The 23,956-nt window shown below is 43.9% G+C and overlaps 1 protein-coding gene across 1 annotated transcript in view; it reads right to left on the bottom strand.

Annotated features, from left to right (window-relative positions):
• The window catches only part of KLF12 (Kruppel like factor 12), a 309,284-nt gene that overhangs the window by 90,879 nt on the left and 194,449 nt on the right, over positions 1-23,956 (bottom strand). Inside the window, exon 7 of the mRNA XM_048494118.1 lies at positions 4,349-4,484. Within this exon, the coding sequence (XP_048350075.1) occupies positions 4,349-4,484 (136 nt within the window). The remainder of the gene's footprint in view (positions 1-4,348; positions 4,485-23,956) is intronic.

Raw genomic sequence — 23,956 nt, 5'->3', positions numbered from 1 at the left:
AATCCCCTTCTGATATGCTACTTCCTGCAATAAAAGACAGCTGCAGTAGTGCAGGGCAGTGTCTTACTTTTAGCAACCAGAGGCTCTTCTCAATTTGACTAATAGATGTAGTGAGAGAAAACAGAAAGCAGTTTGGAACCGCAGTTTCTGCAACAGTCACTTCATTAATGAAGAGATGACTGAGACTTGTCCGGCAGGGGGAAGATATTCTGCTGCTGTTGAGGTATCTATGACAAATTTATTCTCATTTAGAATATTTCATCTGTGGCCCTTTCTGCACAGACACTTTAAAATATTTTAAAGCGGGAAATAAAATGTTTCCCCTGTGGAGTTCCACACTGTTTTTACCCCAAAACTTTTTATTTGCAGTCTCAAAACCTTTTAAATTAATCCCCTTTTAAAACGGTTCTCTGAATGTTTTAAAAATGGCTTCATTTACCTGTGGGATCCGTTTAGACATTTCCCAACCTTCTCTGCACTTCTTCATTGGTGCCATTTTGTGAGCTCGCTGCTTGCCTCTTTTGGGGGGGGGGGTTTGGAGCATTTGAGCAGAGTTTGTTCAATTTGGGTGTGTGTGTGTGTGTAATTTTCAAAGGAGCGAGTGTAGAAGGCACAAAGAATCGCAGAACCCTGCTGTGAAGCACTGAACCAGCGATTCCACATGATGAACTCAGAATAAAAGGCAAAAAATCACAAAATGCTAGCCAGGAATTGTTTGGAGGGGGTGAATGCAGACATAAATCGTTAAAAAAGGTGGGGATTAAAAACATTTTAGAAACATTTTGGGGGATTTGTGTGGAAAGCGTCTGTGTCTTGAATTATTGTTCTCCAATAATTTATACTCATTTAGACAGGATACAAAACGACCACCTGTTTTTGCAAGAGGTTGATTTGAGGCAAACAGTTTTAGTATTAGAGCTGTGACGAAACTACAGACTGCGAATGTTTCCAATAATGTTTCGGCTAGATTTGAGTCCAGTAGCACCTTAGTGACCAATGAGATTTAGGGGGTTATGAGCGTTTGAAAATCAGCTTTTTCGTCAGATACCCAGCTTTGGGTCTTGAAAGTTCATCGCCCCGCCCCGCCCCACCCCTCTACACACACCCACACTGTCGGGAACTCAGAGAATCTGCCCCTAACCTGCTGGGCAACCTGCATAGAATGGAAGGAGGGCAGGTTCTCCCGGAGGATGGACAGCACAAGACCTAAAGGGAGAGAAATAAAGCATCTCCTTCCTGTTGTGTTCGTGCAGGAGCACCTCCAACTCGGGATTGTGCAAAAGGATCACTGGTTCAGCAATTTTCTAAAATCCCAGGTTCAGCGGAATAAAACGGGCCAAACTCATTTCAGGAACGGGCACCTGTGCAAAGTCGCTTCCCCCCCCCCCCCAAATGGTTTATATAACATTCTACACCCTTTATATTTGGCCTGTGTGGATTCCACCAGAAAGCCTGAGATGCTGCTTTGGCCACTTCAAAAAGCCTTCTGAAGTTGATTCCGCCACTGGGGCGGTTTTCTGCAAGCCAGCTGAAACTGCTCCAGCCATAGCTGAATGTCGAATTATAGCACAAAGTGCATGTATCAGTGGTCACTGAACCAGTAAAACAATTCACCTCCCAGATTTTTTCATCCCCCCCCCCCCCCGCACCACATTCCTGTGGTCATTGCCAGTGGTATAGTGGTAGATTTTCAGACGTGCAGAAGCTCTTCATGACACTCCATAGCCATACCCAAAGGCTATACAACAACAAAAATGATATTTATTTTTGTTAAGGCTTTCATGGGAAGAATCAACTGGCTGTTGTCAGTTTTCCAGGCTGTGTGGTTGTGGTCTGGTAGCTTTTGCTCTTACTATGGCTGACATCGTGAGAGGGATGTCATGGTGGGTTGGGTTTCTCTCCATGACACAGTTTTTCCTTCTCCTTAAATCAAATCTGCTGAAATTACTTGTGGGTCTAAAATCAGGGTGCATCCCAGCTACAGGCCAACTGGATGCCTCAAGGGAAGATTGATGCCTCTCATTTCAGACATTAAGCACTAATGTGAAACCCTTATACCATCCAGATTTGTCTCCCTCAGAATGTTGACACAAGCTACACTATAGCTTCACTACAGTGGCTGATATGCTGATCCAAAAGTCATCTGCTTGAATTATTCAATAGATTGCTAGGTGGCAAACTACTCCAACAACACAAGGGTATAAATATCAGTCTACCTTACAGGATTGTTTTAAGGATTGCTACCAGATAGTGGCCTGAATCCTACCACTGTACTAAGCAGTGTTCAAAGCCTTCCTCCAGTCTCAAGAGACTTCCTAAAAGTTGTGGCTCTTCCTCCATGGTAACAGCCCTTTTAATTGGAGGAAGATTCCATAGACTGGAAAAATTTCCTCTAGCCTGAGGTAAAATTACCACCCAATATATGTGAAGGAAGGCTCTGGGAAAGTCCATCTACTCCAGCATCCTATTGGACTAGTGGTCAATCAGAAGCCTAAAGGAAACTCACAAGCAGGATACAAAGGCAATAGTCCTCTTCTGTTTGTCGCTCACCAGGAGCAACTATACAAGCTTAGCAAAAAGATACTTGGACTTCCCTCCTTGAGCTCTGGCACTGAGCAGTCCTGAAAAAAAGGAAGCAGAAATTGCCTTGTAGAAGGCTGGGAAACGCCTCCGGCGTAGAGCATCTTGGATACAGAGCCTGCTTATCTTTGCTTCCTGGAGTAGCATAGATGTGCTTTGCTCAGGCTTTCTGAATCCTTTCCTACGCTCACCTGTTCCCAGCAAGCTTGCTTTCAGCACCTCCTTCCCGCCCTGATAATGTCATGCTACCCACATCCCGGCTCGTTTCTGATATTCATGCTCTGTTCTCATGGGGACAGCCTTGCCTGAGGCAGTAAAAAAAAAGTTCTGACCTAACCCTGGGATATTATAACTATACGCCAGTGACACACTTTCTCTCTTTTGCTGACGGATTAATATTTCCTAAAATCAGCATTCTTAATGTCTGTGAACTCACTGCTGAATTAAGAAAAGGAGCAAAAACTCTGCCAAAGCAGGTCAGCGGTAGTTCAGTAACACTATTTCCCAAAGCAGAAAAGTGGTGTGCGGGGATACATATATACTGTATTTGCATACTTATGGTTAAATCTGCTACTGGATTTGCAGTGTTGAGGCAGCTGTTCCACAGGTTTCTGTATTGATCGTTGTGGAGACAAGACTGCGCAAAGCATTTGTAGCTTTAATTATCCCCACACACATACACATCCCAGGTTTTTTCCTACTGCACAGATTCCCCTACCTAGCATAGATGGCTGATCTGGATTTTTACTGTAACACACATAGGATTTGATATGCACTGGAGGTGGTATTCCCCTTTGGCAGTTCAGTGACCCTGAGTTTAGTAGAACCAGTTCAATTTTTCAAAGACGAGGAAGAAAAAGAGGAGGAGTTTGGATTTTTACCCTGCTACACTCAGTCTAGTCCACCTCACAGAAATGTTGTGAGTATAAAATAGGAGAGAGGGCAATAATTTAAGGTGCTTTGAGTGCCAGTTAGAGAGAGTAGTAGGGTATAAAAGAAGAAAATAAGTAATAAATAATAAGGGAAGAGTTATGGAGGATTATATGGGGGAAAGTATTCCTTATATATCATATATTTTAGCCTTCACATATTCCAAGCTACCAGAGGACAGATATTCTCTCATCCACCATGAGAATCAAATCACTGACTGAGTAAGTTACATGAATTACCCACATGATTATCCACCACATTTGAAATAGGCATGACCATAATATTATCTTGCTGTCTGCTGTCCATATAATACTCCACCAAAATATACTCAGAAATTTTCAGAACATCCACAAATTCTGGATTACAGCCACCATTTTTCTGAACACAAATTAAAACTGTGATCACTTAAAAATGTAATTCAATAGGCTTACAGTACTTTTTAAGGTGCATTGCAGAAAAGTTTAAAATCTGTTCCTCTAGAAAACATCCATTCACTACATTGCCCTAATGGCTATAGAGGTTATTTTTAATACACAAATCAGCTTTATCAAAATATATGCCAGTTCTAGAACTAGTATGAGGAAAAGGAAGAGACACTGAAAATCATATCCCAACTGCAAGTTTTAGTGTACACACGCACAGACATGGGCACACACACACACTTCCAGCTTGCTATAGAGACTGCGTGATGAGGTACGGAAGGGACTGTTAACAAATGAACTGGTCCGGCAGCTCTACAGATGCAGATATAGGGCAACGTATCTAGAGAACACCACATGACCTGGTGTTTCCATTAGGCACCGCTGCTTTGACATAATCCCGAGAACCCGATACTTACTCTTGAACAGCTCTGGCTATAGACAGGGCGGTGGATCCAGTTTCATTAACACTATCCAAGGTCACATTTGGCAGGTCATCGTCATCACTGTCGCTTTTAATTTGCCTGGGAGACAGGCCACGTGGGTCCATTTGTGCTGGGGGGGGGGAAGAGAGAATAAAAAGAGACACAATGGATTAAAAGTCACAAAGTGAAATCCATACTGCCCAGGAAAAACACACAAGGTATACACCTCCAGTTCATTCTACTATATGGCCATTCTGATACTACAACAGGTATTCCCAGTTATCCTTTGCCATTCAGCATTTCCAGTTATCCTTTGCCATCTCACAGGGAACAATGACATAAGTTGACTGACAATGATTACATGTATGTTACTTTGCTGATATTAGCGAAGAGCAGGGTTGCAGTTTGATAATAAAAATATTTGCTTGGAAGTCAATGCCACTTGGTTCAATGAGACTAATTTCCTATTTAAGGCTGAAGTTGGATGTTATACAGAACATACATTATGGAGACCACAGGAGATGGGAAACCTTTCTTTCTCCATCATGCCTAACAAACAAAAAAGGCATGACAAAATTACATTGTTTCCTCCTCCCAGGAGTTGAAAGCCTCTTTCAGGCTTTCCCTCCCAATGTGGGAACAACAAAGAATTATAGATAGATCTGAAGTTCTAATAACCAGAATGCTCTGATATTACAACCTCTACAATACATCCAACCTACTATCACTCTGCACAGCTTATGATAGTTCTAACACCACCCGACAAAATAAGTTTTGACCTAGAGAGCTAGGAACGGAACTGAGGAGAAAATTATTCATCTGAGCAAACAACATTTTGTATCCTCCTCCCACACTCCACTGCCTGCCATCAGTGGGGATAGGGAACCGTGGTATGACAACTTCATGCCACATGTTTAGTTACTAGCCATTAACCTGACAGACTGGAGACTTGGGGCTTGCTAATCTCTGTTATAACAAAAGATAGTGGGGTCTACTGGTGTTGGACTATGAATGGGGAGATCTGTGTCCAAATCCCTTCTCCGCCATAGAGCTCGCGATGGCCATGAGTGAGCCATTTTCTCTCAGTCTAATCTGCCTGTCATTGTTGTTCGCAGGACAAAATGGAGACTGGTGTAACAAACTGACCAAGGAAGATAAAAATTACAGGAAGTAACTGTATCTGTAACCGCCCTATTCTGGGCAGAGCCCATTGGTAAGATAGGGTTGGATCCTATCAATTTCCACTGATTTCCCCTTCAACCCTTTTAAGTTGTTCCTCAAGAAGAAGAGTTAGATTTATTTCCCCTCTTTCTCTCTTGTAAGGAGACTCAAAGGGGCTTACAATCTCCTCCCCCCCCCCACCCACAACAAACACCTGTGAGGTAGGTGGGGCTGAGAGAACTCCGAGAAGCTGTGACTAGCCCAAGGTCACCCAGTTGGCATGTGTGGGAGTGCACAAGCTAATCTGAATTCCCCTTCACAGCTCAAGCAGCAGCGCAGGGAATCAAACCCGGTTCCTCCAGATTAGAGTAAATCTGCTCTTAACCACTACGCCACTGCTGCTCAAGGTTCCTAGGCCCTCATGAGCAGCATTTTGTGGAGATCAGTGGGCTGCAGTATGAGGGGAGGAAGGGAGGAAAATTCCATTAGAAAATTTAGTCCAATCCCACCCATGACATAAACAGTGGAGGCTGCAAATCTGACATCAGCATTATGATCTCTGTCGTTTGTATAAGAATGCTAAGAATCAAAACAATGGCTTAATAGATGTTTGTAACTATTCAGGTTCCATATACTGATGGGATGAATAGCAGTTTCAGAATTTGTTTTTTAAAAAAAAACACCTGTTGTTTTGTTATATGAAAAAAAAACCCTGAACTAAAATATGTGGGAAAAATAATGACCACTCTTTCTCAGAAGGACAAGTAGGAGAACAATTAGGTTGAAGAACTCGAATCATAAAAGAGTCCAACAGAGTTGCAAGTATCTGGAGGGAGAAGGTTCAACAGTGGAAAAATAAGTGAAGGACACTCATAGTAAATCATTATAACAACATTAAAAACTCCCCTTCTGAGTTGTTAAATGCTGTTATTTTACCGGAATTCCTGAAATGCTTGTTCTTCTCCTTAAAGCTCAGATTTTAGTAACCAGAGAATATCAGTCAGAGTAAAAGCTTTTTAAAGCCCCGACTTTCAGAGAATAGCTGGAATTTTCATACACATACAAACCTTTGAGCTTAGCAGATCTTGTATTAACTCAAATATAAGATTAGCTTTTTTGTCAGGCATCCCATCAAAAAAGAAGAGGGGGTTGTCTAACATTGGCATACAACTCACAGTTACGATTGACAGTAACTTTTTTGTATGTGTACAGGGGTGGTTGTCTTACATTCAGGGTTGTCTTTCTTTTGAGCAAATACTTTGGGATTTCCTGCTGTTTTGTGGACACACTTGGTCCATAACGCCAATTGTCTAAAACAAACATCAACCACGAAGAGCATTTGGTTCCAGAAAGGTATCCACTATGGCAGAATACTTGATTTATACATGGGAAGAGACCATTCATTCTCAGTACCCTGTCAGCAAATCAAAGGGGAAGAGCCCCCTTCAGCGTTAAAACCTATTTGCAAATGATACTCCATCAACCTCTTCACTTAGCTGAGTCTTGAAAATGGCAGCTATATTATCCTGCCCTTTCTGAATCACACAACTAATTATGCAGTGGATTTGCTAATGCCACAAGACTATCATTTCTTAGTCGCGAGCGCTGAATGTTAACATACTTTCATGGGCAGAGGGAGCAATATCCTTCAACACCAATGATGGTACGTAGGGATGACACTATGATGTTTTAATGTAGGAAAACTAGACAATTAGATTATAGCTGAATCCAGCTCACTGGAGACTTAGTAACAATGCAGTCCTATCCAAAGGGCTCCTGTCTGATTTCAACGGGCTCTGAATAGGACTACACTGAAAACCGTTCATTTTTGTTGCCTTCCATATGATCCCAAGAAGAAGGGGAGTACCAAGCAATTTGCCTGTTACCCCAACAGCACAATCAAGACGGAGGCCAGAGGTAGTGTGGTGAAGGCAGCACTACACAGCCTCCAAAGGGGCATCAGGAAGTGCAGAAAGAAGGGAAAGCAAAAAAACCCTCCTGCCCCCCAAATGGCCCCATAGGTCAAACAAACAACTGCAATTTTTTGTGGTGTGAGTCTGCAGATTCGGGGGCTGATGTTGCTGAGCTGGAATGTCAACACCCCGCCACCACCCCACGCTGGTGTCCAAGTGGACACCGGCATTTGGCATTGCTCTGTGGAGGCCTAGACTTCTGGGTTTCATCACCATGGAGCTGAGGTTTGGCTGGGCGCCAGCACCTCTGCTCCCTCCTCCAGCGGGGGTGCCCCTTGCACCAGTGGATGGATCAAATGCATCTGCTTGGCCCTCCACCACTCCCTATGAGCTTTCAGCCCCCATCTGAATTGGGCTGTCCATAAGTAGACTCCACTTCAGTTGGAGGAATTAGTTGGAGACAGAAGAGAGCAAGAGAGGGTAACTGAGATGCTAACCTACGTATACCAGGATAGTCTGGGGTGAAAACTCTCAAATGAGCAGGCAGTTGCATAATTAAAACTGATTTTATTCAAGAACAAAATAGTAAAACAAGAAATATAGTTTAAGCAATGGAACATACCGACACAAAGCATACAAGAGTTGACCAAAAGAAAAGAGGAGGGAGTTAGATATGGTTTCAAAGATGGGTGATAGTTACCAGTCTTGAAGGGCTATACAGGGAAAGTGTAGCTGAAAAGGAAAATGGCCAGCATTTCCGGAAGCAAGCAAAAGAGCCATAGTGAAAATGAGGGTGCACACATGGATCCAGAACACAGACACACACTATGAATGGCCAGAGGCATACTGGGGGTAAATGAGACCCCCCGCCTTGGGGCGGGGTTCCATCCCCATGCTTGGTGCTCCCCTTGTCCCTAGGCAAATACCCCCAGTGGTGGGATTCAGCAGGTTCGCACCACTTTGGCAGAACCGGTTGTTAAAATGGTGCTTGTAAACAACCAGTTAAATTATTTGAATCCCACCACCGACACTGGTTGTTAAATTATTTGAATCCCACCACTGAATACACCACTGTGAATGGCTAAAGGACTAATATTTCTACCTCAAAATGAATCTTAAGGAGGTACAAGGTAAGCTGGCAGGAAAGCCAGAGACAAACAATTGATTGCTTTTCTGGGGTTCCAACAATCAGATAGGAGAAATTTGATGAGTCATCTAGACCCAAGGGAGTATCTGGGCTATTTCTACCTGCCCAAGCTTGACACACAAGATGGATCCCAAAACCCTCTGAGAAGCATCCATTTTGTGGGAAGCAGAAAGAACATATTTCTAAAAAAAGTCTACAGTTTGTAACACTCAACAAAGCTAGCATGCCTGCTTATTTATATTATCTGCCCAGTCAGAAAGCGGAACATTTAAGATCTCAAATTTGTCTAGTGCTAGTTACCTACAGGCCCAAATGATTGTACAAATGTACATCCCAAAGGTTTATAAAGAAATTAAAACCTGCTTTGTGCGTGTGCCTGTGTGAGGGAATAACTCAAAGCAGAGAAGTTACAAGAGGGAGTGATGTTTACTTTTGAACTGTGGCCCTTTCCGCACTGGCAGAAAATGTAAAGTAGATGTGGATTAATGCTATGTGGAGCAGCAACCAGAGTTTTTCTTACACACTGCAAACACATTCCATGGAAGGTATCCGGTCCTGCATCTGATTCAAGAAAGCCGACATTTCCACACTACCGCAAAGTGTTGTTGCCCTCGATTGCCATGGATGTCCTGATTGGCTGTCGTGCCGTGCAGGGGCGGGTACTTTCGAACGCGTTGCCACGTGACGTGGCAACGAGAAGATGACACTCCTGTCTTCCTATTGGCTACCATTATCTCGTGCTTTCTCGCAGGGGTATAACGAGATCTCAGCGTCTTTTCAATTGCCTATCGTGTGCTTGTGCTCCGCATTCCCACACATTAAGCCTTGACTTTTTTTTTTAAAGGACATTTTCCAGCAGATCTGTTGGCAACCCAAAAGCATGTACAGAGTTCTTTTTCATTTACAATGGAGTGGCTCTCCACAACTGAGCACAAGACATCCTTGGTTGGAATGTGTCTTTTGAAAAAGCAACAAGGACCTGGCTATTTTTCTCTGAGATGAAATTCTGTCTGCTCCAAGACTAATGAAAATAACTGTAGTATTCTCACTTCACTGGGGGCTATTAACTATCTTGGTGATTCTGATCTACCCTCCCGTCTATTCCAGCCCCCAGCTTGTCATGCCTGGATCCTCCTCCTCCCCCGCCCCCCTCTAGATCAGCATCTCCAAAGTACAGGCTGGTTGCATCCAAAGGGGGGGGCTATCTGGGGGGGACATTTCTGAAGGCACAGTCTCAAAACACTCAGGGTTTCATCAGGAGACTGCCCTGATGATCCCCCCCAGGTTTGATGAGGCTTGGTCCAGGGGGACCAAAGTTATGGACCCTCAAAGGAGGTGCCCCATCCCCCATTCTTTCAAATGGGAGCTAATAGGAGATGCGGGCTATCCTTTTGAGGGTCCATAACTTTGGGCCCCCTGGACCAAACTGCACCAAACTTGCGGAGTGTCATAAGGACTGTCTCCAGATGATACTCCATAATTTTGGTGCTGATACGTCCAAAAATGTGCCCCCTGCAGGAACATCCCAGAAATTTGCCCACGAATCTTTGTTCTGAAGTGAGTTTACTGCATTGTTGTCAATGGGGGGTGCAGGCTGGGGGGACACATTTCTGAAGGCACAGTCTCAAAACTTTCAGAGTCTCTTTAGGAGACTGCCCCATTCTTTCCAATGAGAGCTAAGGAGATGGGGGCTACCCTTTTGAGGGTACATAACTTTGCCCCCCTGAACCAAACTGCACCAAATTTGGAGGGTAGCATCAGGACAGTCTCCTGATGATATGCTGAAATTCTGATGCCGATATGTCTAAAAACGCACCCCCTGCTGGCACCAATGACCTGGTGCAAAAATGGGTTGTGGTGGGGTGGCTGCCCAGGGAGGGGGCACCAACTCAGGTTTTACCCAGGGCTCCAGTTTGCCTCGTTACACCCCTGGATAGCCCTCACCCCTCCACTGTAACAGATAATCCCCTTCCTTCTACAAGAGAATCTCCGAAGTACACACTGGTTGCATCAAAAGGGGGGGGGGCTCTCTGCCTCTTATGGACAGCCTCCCCCGAGTAAACGGCATAACAATGAGCCGTATTCCCTTCCTGCTGATCCAGTGAGTGCTACAGAGAGATAATGGAAAGCATGACCGACTGCGAGGAGCAGTAAAAGGCAAGTGAGAGCAAATTGAAACCTAAAAATCTGCGCGCGCAACTCCAATTCAGTAGTGCCTTCTGATTGGCTGGGTTGAATTGCTTCACAGCTTAGGCAGGCACCTTGAAAGTAGAGCAGCTACAAATGTTTTACACATTAGCCGGACACATCTGGAGTTAAACCAGGGTTTTTGAAAAAACTTTACATACATCCAGGGGCAGGGAAAAAGTGGGGTAAACGGCCAGATGTGGCGCAAATCAGAAAGTGAGCAAAACTAATCCGTGCTACGGGGCTCAACAGTGTGGAAAACTTGTAGAATATGGAGCAGCCTCAAATAATTAATGTAGAGTAAACCTGTAGCGTGGAAAGGGCCTGTGCCAAGTATGAATGGCGAACTCTTATAAATGACAGTGCTGTCGGGTTTCTAATTAAACTATTGATAAGGGAATTTAGCTGTCTGAAATCTAACAAATTGAAAATGCATAATTGGATTCAAGTAGCTTGCACACTTGTCTACTGGTGTTCTTCAGCTGATTTTGATGCCTGGCTCAAGAGAATCCTACAGTGTCATCATAAGTAGAGCTACAACCTTTGAAGCGCAGTAACTTCAGTGAAAGAAGGTTGTAAATCTGCTGACATTTGCCCTGTTCACTGTGTTGCCCTTTCCTTGGATTTAGTGAAGCAGACCAACATTTCCCAACAAAGTCTAAGATAAGGTGTTATGGAATGAAATGTTTTTAGGTGGAAAAGGCTGTTTACTAAATCACTGTGATTGCCCATATCAAAAACTCAACTATCCAATTCACATGTAAACTTATAGGAAATAGCTCCACCTAAAATACAAATCAAATACATTTCCAAAAAGTTTACTACAAAGTTTGGGACTAAGAGTAAGATAAAAGTAGACAAAGAAGGTAGTGTTGGATACTCAGCCAGCCCAAACTAGAATGTGCCCATTGCTTGATAGACACGCCTGAGTCTCCAACTCCACTGGTCTTCTCCATTACATCTGGTACTATCTACTGGCAGGCTACCAACCATCCACAAACCTTGAGGAGAGAGACATTCCAGCTTCCTCTTTCTGATGCAGACCAACGAACCACCCACATTTTTGTTTGTTAGATCTTTGGTAGTGGAAAAAGTTCGGCAAGGGATCTGTACTGGAGGTATTGGTAGAAATGTCATGCCTCTTCCACATGAAAAGCTGTTCTACTGTAAGTATTGAATGGTTGTAAACATGCCACCTATGACATGAGGGAGGGTCATTGGTGCCTTTAAGCACCTTCCCACTGACTCGTGCCCCAAGGAGATTTTCCCCTCCAAAACTCCAATGGTCAGTTATGCTTTGACTGAGCCACTCTTGTTTGTCAATATGCAATGCAGTAGCATGAATGCTTTAATTTAGACTATGTGTATTCACGTTTTCCTACTTTTATAAATTAAACAGTAAGAATGGTCTTTAGTTGTTCAACTGGGGTACTTGACAGAAAGGATGATTAGCAGCTCTACAGGGGCACCAAAATAATTTTTTCTCTGCAGTAGGAAAAAAAATAATAACTTGGCACCAGAGGCTTGTAAAGTTTAAACAAAGAATCAAATGTTTTTATTTACAAGAAATAAATCAAGAAGCTTTTCTGGCAAAGGATAAAATTGAAATTATATTCAAGAAACTGGTTTCTGAGAGGTTATTATTTTACAAGTTGTTTCAGTATCTTTTTGCAGTTAATAAAAGGTTCAAACAGGTCTTCAATTTATTATGGTCACTTAAATTCTTAACAAACTAAGGACCTACCAGGATAGGTGTTCAGTTTTCTGTTTGGCTCTCTAAATAATGTGATAACAAAACATTAATTTCTTCCCTTGGGTAAGTATAACCTACACAGTTCCTCAAACACTAACTCTAAAACAGTCTCTCCTTCAGGAGCTTCACTGCCCAAAATCTGGGTGGGTTCTCTTCAGAGAAAATCAACCAAGCCACCAGTGTGATTAATCAGTGTTCCTGGTTAACTCCAGGACCTTGGCACAGATTCCCTAATTTATATCCGTTCTTCTGGCACTTAATCAAAGTAGCTCAGCTCACTTAGAACTGGCCCTCAGCCTCCAGAGAACGGAGCTACAACAAAACAATTGTTTACTCTGGTGTTCAATCAGTTCTCCCCTCAAGACTCTCAGTACACAGGCTAAGAACACACTGTAATTCTCTCCAGCCAATCACATGGACTTCCTTATTAACCTTTGGGACTCTCAACACTCTACTGCCTGAATTTATCTAAGTGTCTATGTATGTTACACCACCATGTCTTTATGTCATGGTTAAGAGCAGGTGTACTCTAATCTGGAGGAACCGGGACTGATTCCCTGCTCTGCCTCCTGAGCTGTGGAGGCTTATCTGGGAAATCCATGTTAGCCTGTACATTCCAACACATGGCATCTGGGTGACCTTGAGCTAGTCACAGTTCTTCTGAGCTGTCTCAGCCCCACCTTCCTCACAGGGTGGTTGTTGTGAGGGGGAAGGGAAATGAGTTTGTAAGCCCCTTTGAGTCTCCTTGCAGGAGAGAATGGGGGGATGTAAATCCAAATCTTCTTCTCCTCCTCCTCTTCTGTGGAAGAGGGACCCTATGGTCTTATATCCCATTGAAGTCCCTCCCCTCTTTATGTGTGTTCATACATGTCATGACATTTGTTTCAGGGAGATGCCATGGCTTAGTCATAGAACATCTGCTTGGCATGCCGAACGCTCCAGATTCAGACCCAACATCTCCGGCTGAAAGGATCAGGTGGCAGGTGATGAAAAAAAACCTTTACCTAAGACCCCGGAGAGCAGCTGCCAGTCTGAATAGACACTCCTGACTTTGATGGAGAACTGGGAAGATTCAGTATCAGGCAGCCTCACATATTCCTGCAATTAGAGCCATCACACAGTAAGATTCTACAGAGCCAACCAATCCATAGATATCCACATGAAACCATAAAGTGGTACAGTCCTACGTGTGCTTGTTTTCATGTGGAAAGCCCCTTCTCAAAACACATTCCCTCGTCAAGGAAAATAAAGATATATATTTTGGTGGCAAAAACAACTTCTCATGCTAGTTGGCCATGGAGAATTTGGCAGAGCCTTTGGCACTTCCAGATGTCATGCTACTCATTAGCAATTCCATCGGCCCCACCAGCATGGCCAATTGGCCATGCTGGCAGGGGCTGATGGGAATTGTAGTCCATGACATCTGGAGTGCCAAAGGTTCGCCACCACTGTGCTAGGGCATTTTCAAGGCAAGCAGCTCCTTATCCTCACAGGAGCAGCAGTAGTGTAGTGGTTAAGAGTAGGTGCACTCTAATCTGGAGGAACCGGGTTTGATTCCCCACTCTGCTGCTTGAGCTGTGGAGGCTTATCTGGGGGATTCAGATTAGCCTGTGAACTCCCACACACGCCAGCTGGGTGACCTTGGGCTAGTCACAGCTTTTCGGAGCTCTCTCAGCCCCACCCACCTCACAGGGTGTTTGTTGGGGGAGGGGAGAAGGGAAAGGAGATTGTAAGCCCCTTTGAATCTCCTTGGAGGAGAGAAAGGGAGGGTATAAATTCAAACTCTTCTTCTTCTTCTTCTTCATCATCATCATCATCACACAGTTCAAAATGTCACCTTGTAAAATGGGCCATACGTCTCTGAAATGTTTTTATTCGCTCTCAAGAATTCAACAGCAGTCCAGCTTAATGAGAAAAGCTATTATCAGGATTACATCACTGGAACTTGAAATCCTGGAAAGCTTGAATGTCAACATTTTTATGACAACTACTGTACCAGATTTCCTAAATTAAAATGAATCCAAGGCAGCTTAATGCATCTTTGTAGACTTCCCCAGCAAGCTCCCAAAGATGATTAATTTCTATAAAGTGGCCCCGTATTACGAAATGCAAGCAAGCCCTTATCCTGCATTAGGAATAAACTTCCACACTTAAAATGGGTGCGACTACATTTGTCCTACAAATTTCCTCTAAAGCAACTAATGTCAAAACACATCATACCATGCAGAGAATATTGAAAAAGGAAGGGTGAACAATTGCTTTTAAAAGCTTTAATAACCCTTCTTTTTATATAAGTCTGGAAATCTCATCTGTTCAGGGTGAAGTCCCGCCAGACTTTGCAAAAGAGAATTACCCAGAGTGGTTGGAATTTTTTTTTTTTTTGCTTCATTTATAATCCACTTTCTTTACAATGGGGACCCATGCTCACTTAAAGTACTCTTTTCTCTTCCATTTTATCCTCACAACAATCCTGTAAGGTAACAGGCTTAGAATGTGTGACTGAGCTAGTACGTTTCCAAGACAGAGGCCCCTTCTGCACATGCAGAATAATGCACTTTCAATCCACTTTCACAATTGTTTGCAAGTGGATTTTGCTATTCCGCACAGTAAAATCCAGCCGCAAAGTGCATTGAAAGTGGATTCAAAGTGCATTGAAATCACACTATTCTGAACGTGCAGAAGGGGCCACAGATTTGAAGCTGGGTCTTCCAGATCTCCACCTAACAATCTTAACTACTGCACTATTACTGGCTTTATTACTCCTATTACTATGACTACTGCACTATTACTACACTATTACCACACTGGCTCTCCAATATTTCCCTAGTGGTTGGTAATTAGTTCTTTGTTTCTTTCTGAATAAGCCGGAGACATATTGCATGTGTGTGTGTGTGTGTGTGTGTGTGTGTGTGTGTGTGTGTATCTGTGTGTGTGTGTGTGTGTGTTGAATGAGACAACAAAATATTTATATATTTATTTGGTTTTTATACTGCCCTTCCTCTTACGGGCTTGGGGCGGTTTCCAACATAACACATACAAAACTCTCCGTATAAGGATATATCCTAATTTCGATAAAACAAGTACCCACTAATGCTTAAAAATATTTCTTAATGGCTTTAAAATCATTTTACAAAATGTCTAGATAGCGTTGAAGTTCAAATTTATTCAATTTTTTTAAAAAACTAATTAGCAGACCGTTGTAAGCCAGGGGAGGGCAGGCTTGGGGAAGAGAAGGACTTTAGTAGGGTATAATGCCATAGAATTCCCCCTCAGCACGACCATTTTCTTCGGGGGAACTAATCTGTGTTGCCTGGAGGTCAATTGTAATTTTGGGAGCTCTGGAGATTGACAACCCTAATTTGAGTACAGGAAAGACACTGAGCTGCAATATTTTTTCTTCGTGTGAGGTGTCCATTTGGGCAGCATACCAGTTCCTCAATAAAAAGCTAATCAATGGTGAACAACCACCTCATCCCTTCCCTGCTGTCAGCAAATAGCACCCTTGGCTCCACATAGTAACTAAGAGTCTTTTCTGTAGCCCGGCCTGGGTGAACTAGTTGCCAACTCCAGTTTTGGAAATTCCTGGAGATTTGAGGGATGGAACCTGAAGAAGGTGGCATTTTGGGGGCAGGAGGAAGTTCAGTAGGGATGTGATGCTTTAGATCCCATCGTCTGTAATTTTCTCCAAGGGAACATCAGGGGCGGAGGGAGGGGAAACTGGACAGGACACACACACACACCCTGAGCTCCTGCCATGCGCCGCCCTGGAATGCCCTCGCTACGCCCCCTCCGCGGCTCCACCCGGGGCGTCACCCCCCACTCCATCGGCACTACTCCTCTGGGGAACATATCTCAGTAGTGTGGAGATCAGCTGTAATTCCAGGAGATCTCCAGGCTTACCAAAATATTGCTAACCTTATTGTGAACTGAGTATGGGCCCCAGAATCACCACCACCATCACCATCATCAGTGTCCAAGTCTTCCTTGGCAGACAAGCAAATATGGAAATGCATACGCTACAATCTACTGGAACAGGATGAAAAATTCAGGGCTATTTTTTTTAAATAAACCACACTATTTTCAGAGCAGTGAAAGCAACATTTACTAGCCAGGGGACTGATGGAAAGAAAAAAGAAGATGATGATAATAACTAAATGTACTGCTTAGCATTTCAAACAAATACACACAGAGAGACAACAGACAGCAAACCGACCCCTGGGAGATTAGATACTGCGTAGAGGTTTACTTAATATACCTCAAAGCAGCTGTGTACAGAATCAACAACCCCCACTTTACAACTCAAACTAGCGTGCTTCTTGGAGAAAGCGTGCTCGTAACAAAGAACCCACACCTTCTAGCAAACATACAGAAACCCCCACCTGCACCCCCTTTTACCATTAAAGGTTATCATGAGCAGTTTCGGCTTTTAGAAAAAGGCTCCGATAACGCCAATCAACTTTTAAATCAAAAACAGCTTGCTTTCTGATAGGGGTAGCAAAACGGGTCGATTTATTCCATAAAACTTTATGTACACAGCAGCAGCATCCATGAACTTAATGATCATAATATAGAGTCTACAGGGTAATTTTTATTACAATTTATAGCAAGATTACACATACTCTACAGTTTTCAGGGTTTATTGAGATTTTATGAGACTGTGTGGTTCAAGCAGTTAACTGCGCTCTTGTTCGCTTAGTGAGGGTGGGGTGGGGGAGCGGGGATGCCTTCTGCCAGCATTTTGCTACTAATCTACCATAGGCTGTTAATTACAGGATTCAACCAAAGTCATTATTTACACTAATTTCAGAAGTAAAGGAATTTGCTATAGATGTGCGGGATTAAAGGCATACATTCAGCAGAAGTGAAACCAACACATAATGCAGACACGCAGGCTCATTTTTCTGTCTATGTGGAAGTCTCCCTCACACACACACACACAAAACCCGCACACAGAGCAATAATGCGAACTCCCTTACTTTTCGAACTAAACACAGCATAACTCTCAGTCACTTACAAGAAATCAAATTCTCGACACTGTTACGACCTAAATCACACCAAGTGTCCAATATACAAAACTGATTCACCATCGAACATAAAACAAAGCCAGGGGAAAGAAAAGCAATTACAGATTTGAGCAATGCAGGGCATAGCTTTTCGAAGTGCAGGACTATACTGTCAAACACTTCCTACGCCCCAAAGAGAGACCTTGCCAGCGTGAGGGTTTTCTCCCAGCCAAATCGGCCTTTAGCTTCATCTCAAGAATTGTGAGTATTCTATTGCTTCCTGCAGCAAATATTCCTGTTCTCCATGACATCAGAGCAGTTCAGCCAACAGGTGGCAGAACCTTCAGCATTACTACAAAATCTCCTGCGCCCGTACATACATGCTTGGGCACTGAGGTCACAGGGGGAGGTGCTCTTGGTGGTACCTCTCCCCACTGAGGTGCGGGGGGTGGCTGGGGCATTCAAAGAGGGCTTTTGCCGAGATTTCCCCCAGGCTTTGGAATAGTCTCCACTCAGAGATCCACTATGTGCCTACCTTTTATGGGAATTTGGTTAGTCTCCCTGGAAACAGTTGCTGGTTTGCGGGGGTGGGGAAGTGAAGATTGAGGTTATTTTAATGTTATTTTTATCGTTGTTTTAATTGCTATATTTTATTTATGATGTTTTATTGCATTTTAAAATTGTTTTTAACCTGTGTAAAGCCACTTAAGGATGCGGGTATGAGGCGGGGTACATATCTTTATAAATAAATATTTATCTTGCATATCCAAAAGGAGTCACCATTTTGTGTACTGCCTGTCAACAAATGCATTTTTTGTTCTGCCAGCATCTCAGTTCTTCATTCATTTATTTACTTACATTTATTCACTTAATTTATAGTCCACCTTTCTTGCTGAAACTCAGAGCAGGTGGTGACACCTCTTTTCTCTGAATATTCAAGCATGCACAACAATCCCACGTACACCTTGCTTTACCAACCGCTTTCCCCCACCCCCATGAGCAAATGGGCTACCTATCAAAAATGCTTTATAACAACACCTTTCTGAATCTGTTAGGCAGAGGAAAAAGCACACAGCAACCAGGAAATTTCCCTTACAGAGACCCACATTCAAGAATGGTAAACTCTGTGGAGCCTGTTCTGTCTAAGCAAATCTTCCAAAATAAAGCGAACATATACAAGCAGCAAGAACAAAAGGAAGAAAATTTACTTTGAACAAAATCAAGTCTTGATACACAGGCAATTTATACACTGATTTTATGGGATATCCTACAAGATGGCTGGCTAATAAGAATGCTTGAGTTTCATCCAATGAAGGACCCCAACAGGAAGTTTGGGAGCTCTTGCCTCATGTTCCTCCTGAATACAAGATACAAGAACCACATGGACCAATATTATCCTCCCTTTCAACTGAAATATCCTTTGGCCCTCTGTCTTCCATAAGCAGTGGTAGAGACTCCTTTAACCTTACTTACCTCTCTTTTTTCTTTACCGCCAAGTCACAGCTGACTTACGGCAGCCCCGTAGGGTTTTCATAGGGTTCAGAGATGGTTTGCTACTGCCTGCCTCTGTGTCGTGACCCTGGACTTCCTTGGTGGTCTCCCATTCAAAAACTGACTATGGTCAACGCTACTTAGCTTATAAAATCTGGTGAGATTATGCGAACCTGGGCTATCCAGGTCGGAGCACCTAGACCTTTCTAGTTGTCTTTTTAATTAGCTCTAAACCTTTCTTTTAATCGAAACTGTTTTACCTTCTCAAAATCTGCTCTTCTGAAATCAAATGCAGCATGGATGTCAGTTCAGTGGTACCCCAGAACGCTTTCTGCTGTAATGTGGTCACAAAACAAAGCATATCAAAAGCCCCAGAGAATACATAATCCTTCTGGGGAGGAATTACCAGTTTCCACAACTGATGTCTTGGTTACCACCAACAAGAAACAGGTTTGAGGTGGGGGGGGGGGGGGTTGAAGAACATGGAAACAAGCATACTGTCAGGTCTGAAGACTGAAGTCAATGAGTGGACTCAGGATGCTGGATCAGAAGTCTTTCTTGATAACAGCTAGTACCTGGCTTTCAGAAAGCCAGTTCTGCCAGACTATGAAAATACAGTTGCCTTTATCCCCTCAGAGTTCCCACCATAAATCCCCCCTCCCTGTTTCCCATGGAATGTGAGAATAAGACAACAGGAAGAAAGATGTTTGGGAGTTGAGCATCTTAAGGCCAGCGCAGTGATAGTTCTCAGCCACCTGCCACCCCCTCCCACTGGGAAGACACTAGAGTTGCTTCTAGTTAGCTACAGTTACTACCATCAAATGAAACAGAAAAAAAGATCCATTAACATATCAGAAAGCAAAGACTGCTTCCTACTCCCCACAGCCAGGTGTGAGTCCTTGCACCTAGACCTAGCTCTTTGATGGCTGGAGCAGGCACATCCTGACACATACTAGAGTAGCACACAGTATATACAGCACAACATTGAAGGTGGGGCTAGCTACGATTAGTAGCATGTAGCTTGGTAACGCAAACGCCCTTTGGTGCACTACTGACTGTGTAATACAAGGTTGAATCCAGACTACACTTTCTTTGTTTCTCTCAAGAGGAACAGAATCTTCCTGCCATTCCTGTCTACTGCAGCCCACTGAGTTCCCTGAGATGTAGCTCCTAGAGAACAAGGGACCCTCAGGAAAGCACAAGATGCAAATCTGGAATCTGCAGCAGGAAGAAAGAAAATTGCCCTGCAGTTAGAACAACCCTCTTAGGATCACTTAGCTCAAGATTATTCTAAATAACCATTTGCCTATCATAACCCCACTGCTTGCTGGAGCCAAATACACTGTGGAATTTCCCCTTGCAGGTTAAGCGAATGTCAAGAAATTGATCCATCAGATGATGGGCTCTCCTTTTAATATTTCTCCTGTTGATAGCATTGAGGGGCTACAGCAGACTCTCAGTAGTGGCTCGATGGTAGTGCTGGATGTCTGGCTCGTGCACACTGAGTGTTGCTTACACCTTTAGTTATACTTCAGTAGGTGCTGAAAGACCAGAGCCAGGTTCCTTTGCAACCCTCGACTGCCCCAGCTGCTGCCTTGTCTTTTTGCTAACATGTCCTCTCTGGCAGCTGAAGTTCCTGGCCTAACACATTCACATCTCCTCCCTGGCTGGCACTTGCTTGGGACATTTATCCTCTCAAACCACAAATCCCTTGACTACTTCTTCCTTCCCACCACCGCTTTCCTCAGTTATTTCCCACTCCCCAGGTGTTCTTTCCTCTGTTAAGTTGCCACCTTCTCCTTGTTGGGTCATGCTCCATTGTGAAAGTAGTTGCTCTCCCTTCCTGTGCCCTGGTAATGTGCTGTTGCTCTTCACCCTGTGTAAGGTTACTGATGAGCAGGTCCCCTGGAATTCCACTTTCCTTGCCCAACCCAACCGGCCTCTTGAAGGCACGGGCAACAGATATTGTGGCTACTGTATCCCAGGCCTGTCTCCAGAGGCTTGGGCTGCTTCCAGTATCCTCTGCTTCATCCCCATGCTTCGTGTATCTCCTGTCCGTCTGCCAAAGTGCAGTCCTGGGACCTCTACTAGCAGCCGGTGTTCCACTCAAGTCGGTGAGACTGGAGTCCGGGCTGCACTCAGTGCTCTCAATGCAGTCAGGAGTGGTGGGGTAGTGCTTTGCTTTCCCACTTCTGGTAAATCTGGGGCCAGCAGGGCTTGGTCAGGGTAGCCAGAGGGAACTGCTGGGGCTCTGAGGGAGAAAAAGAAGGGCTGGGGTCAAGCCATAGCCCAACATAATATTTTCCCCAGATCCCTCCCTAGATCCAGCTGGGAGTTATGTGCTCCAAAATCAATTTGCAAGCATGTAATAGCATAATTTGGATTGGGACCATGGCATGTGTGAGTCATTTTTCTGAATCTGCAACAGCCCAGGGAAGATTATTCCTGTTGGGGAAGCCAACAGGAGGCTTCCTGGCGGACATTGCAGGTAAAGCAAATGGCATAGAGCAGGAGAGAGGAAGTTCCCTCTCCAGAGGTCCTGGTCCTGATCCAAATTAGGCCTTCTTAATGCTCTGAGGACAGACTAGCAAGACTCATTTGTCAGCCAGACTCACGGTCGAAGCAGGGAAAACCATAACGTGTAGTTACTCCTTTGTGTAATAAGCACTAATCCATGCCTCCTTTTAAGACAGGTATTTCTGTCTTGAGTGATGCTGTGCTGCACTAGAATTACCTGCCTCTAGTACAAGCTGACAGGAAGAAGGTAATGTGTGATGTTCATGAATTATACAGAGACCCAGTGGACAACCTGCCTTGTGGATGGGTTCTCTGAGCATTTATATTTCTCTCAGTACTCCCGCAGCTCTCATGGTACCCTACCATGGCCTGACACGCAGTTCAGAAATTCAAGACAGGAACATTTGTTTGTTGACAACTACAAATATTCTACAGATGCAACAGAAACGCTGACATTATTCAACCTGAGTCTGCAAAGACGCAGCTTCCTTCACATGCAAGACCAGGAGAAGACGAGTGAAATAAATCCTGAAGATTTGCGAACAAATCCATTCATATATATAACTGCCTGTTGCTACAGTCAAAGGCAACAGTGTATGTGTCACTGGCATGACAGAGGTGGGGAAGAAGGGGAGAAATCTTTTAGATTTTCTTGTTTAAATCTACTAGTGCCCATAAGGCTGACACAGAAAACAACCACTTTCCCCTCTTTTCCCCATAACATTGTTCTTGCTTTCAAGTGACAGTTGATTTATGGCCACCCTGTAGAGTTTTCAAGGCACGAGGTGTTCAGAGGAGGTTTGCCGTTGCCTGCCTCAGGCCTGAACTTCCTTGGCAGTCTCCCATCCAAGTCTTAACCGTGGCCACCCCTGCTTAGCTTTTGAGATCTGAGCAAATCGGGCTAGCCTGGGCTATCCAGGTCATAACACACAGGATGGGTCTAAACCAGGGGTCTGCAACCTGCGGCTCTCCAGATGTTCATGGGCTGATGGGATCTGTAGTCCATGAACATCTGGAGCGCCACAGGTTGAAGACCCCTGGTCTGAACAAACAGGACAAAGGTATCAGAATGCAGCACTGTAGGTGGTCGGTTCCACTGTGAACACTTCTTCACATACAATAACATTTCCATGCAAAGGTAAAAGAATCACAGCAAACAAAAAGTCGTACCTCATCTACTTGGTGTGTTCACCTGAAGTAATTTTTTTTTTAAAAGGTGGATTCCGCACAGGGCAAATATAACGGGTGCAGGACACAGTGCAAACTGTTGGGACTTCGCACAGGTCCCATCCCCAAAATGAGTCTGCCCCGTTTTACTTCCCTCAACCTGTGATTTTTGAAAATCACTAACCCAGCAATCCTTTTGCAAAATCCTAGGTTGGAGCTGCTCCCGCACAAATGGCCAGGCAGGAGGAGCTTTATTTCCCCCCCTTCCACCACGCTGTCCACAGTCACTTTGTGTCTCTTAACAGGAGAGAAAGGGGGGATATAAATCCAAACTCTTGTTCTTCTTCCTTTATAACGACTGCAACCCTTATACACATTTGATGTGCGGAATCAACCATAAAGTCCAGCAGCACTTTAGAGACCCACAAGAGTTTCGAAGTATAAGATTTCTAGGGAGCTTTGATTCTTGAAAGCTTACTTTCTTGCTAGTGTCTAAGGTGCTACTGAACTTGAATGGAACTGTTATACTGCAGACACACGGCTACCCTCTGAAACTTCTTAAACATAGAGCAGTGGTGGCAAACTTATGGCACTCCAGATGTTCATGGACTACAATTCCCATCAGCCCCTGCCAGCAGTGGCCTTGAACATCTGGAGTGCCATAGGTTCGCCACCACTGACATAGAGGAACATTCTACAACATCTGCAGTCCAGTAAGGTAGGGTCCACTCTAACACCCCCTTTTCTCACATAAGACCTTATGGAATGCAAACAACATGAAATCCCATTAGGTGTAAGTCTCTCTGCACTACGTTATTGGCTCCTGCAGGAGGGGGATACAACACGCTAGGCAATGATGTCAAATTGCACATTTCTCTATGTAAACGTGATGAAAGTCGGGGTGGGGGAAATCAGATAAAGGGATTTTGTCTCTGCTCTGGTAAACTTGAATGAATCACTGGCAGAATGAATCACTGCACTGTTTCATTGCAGATTTTATATTCAAGCATGCCTGGATTTACTGGAACCTCTTTTGGCTGATCTGTTTTCTGAGCAGAATAATGTCAAAATTTTACAAGCTGGGATGGACCAAATAATCACAAGTAGCTAAGTGTCTGTCCTCTGCTATGAACGTTCATGTGTATTATCTACTCTGATTACCCCTAATCCTTGTTTATTGTCTGGACTGAATGATAGATACATATTGATATGTGATTTTTAGGTAATTAATTCATCCACATTTGTTCTGCTTCAGCAGGACTT

Source organism: Sphaerodactylus townsendi, linkage group LG04 (assembly GCF_021028975.2).
Source record: "Sphaerodactylus townsendi isolate TG3544 linkage group LG04, MPM_Stown_v2.3, whole genome shotgun sequence".
Taxonomy (NCBI): domain Eukaryota; kingdom Metazoa; phylum Chordata; class Lepidosauria; order Squamata; family Sphaerodactylidae; genus Sphaerodactylus; species Sphaerodactylus townsendi.
This window is presented reverse-complemented; position numbering and strand designations above follow the sequence as displayed.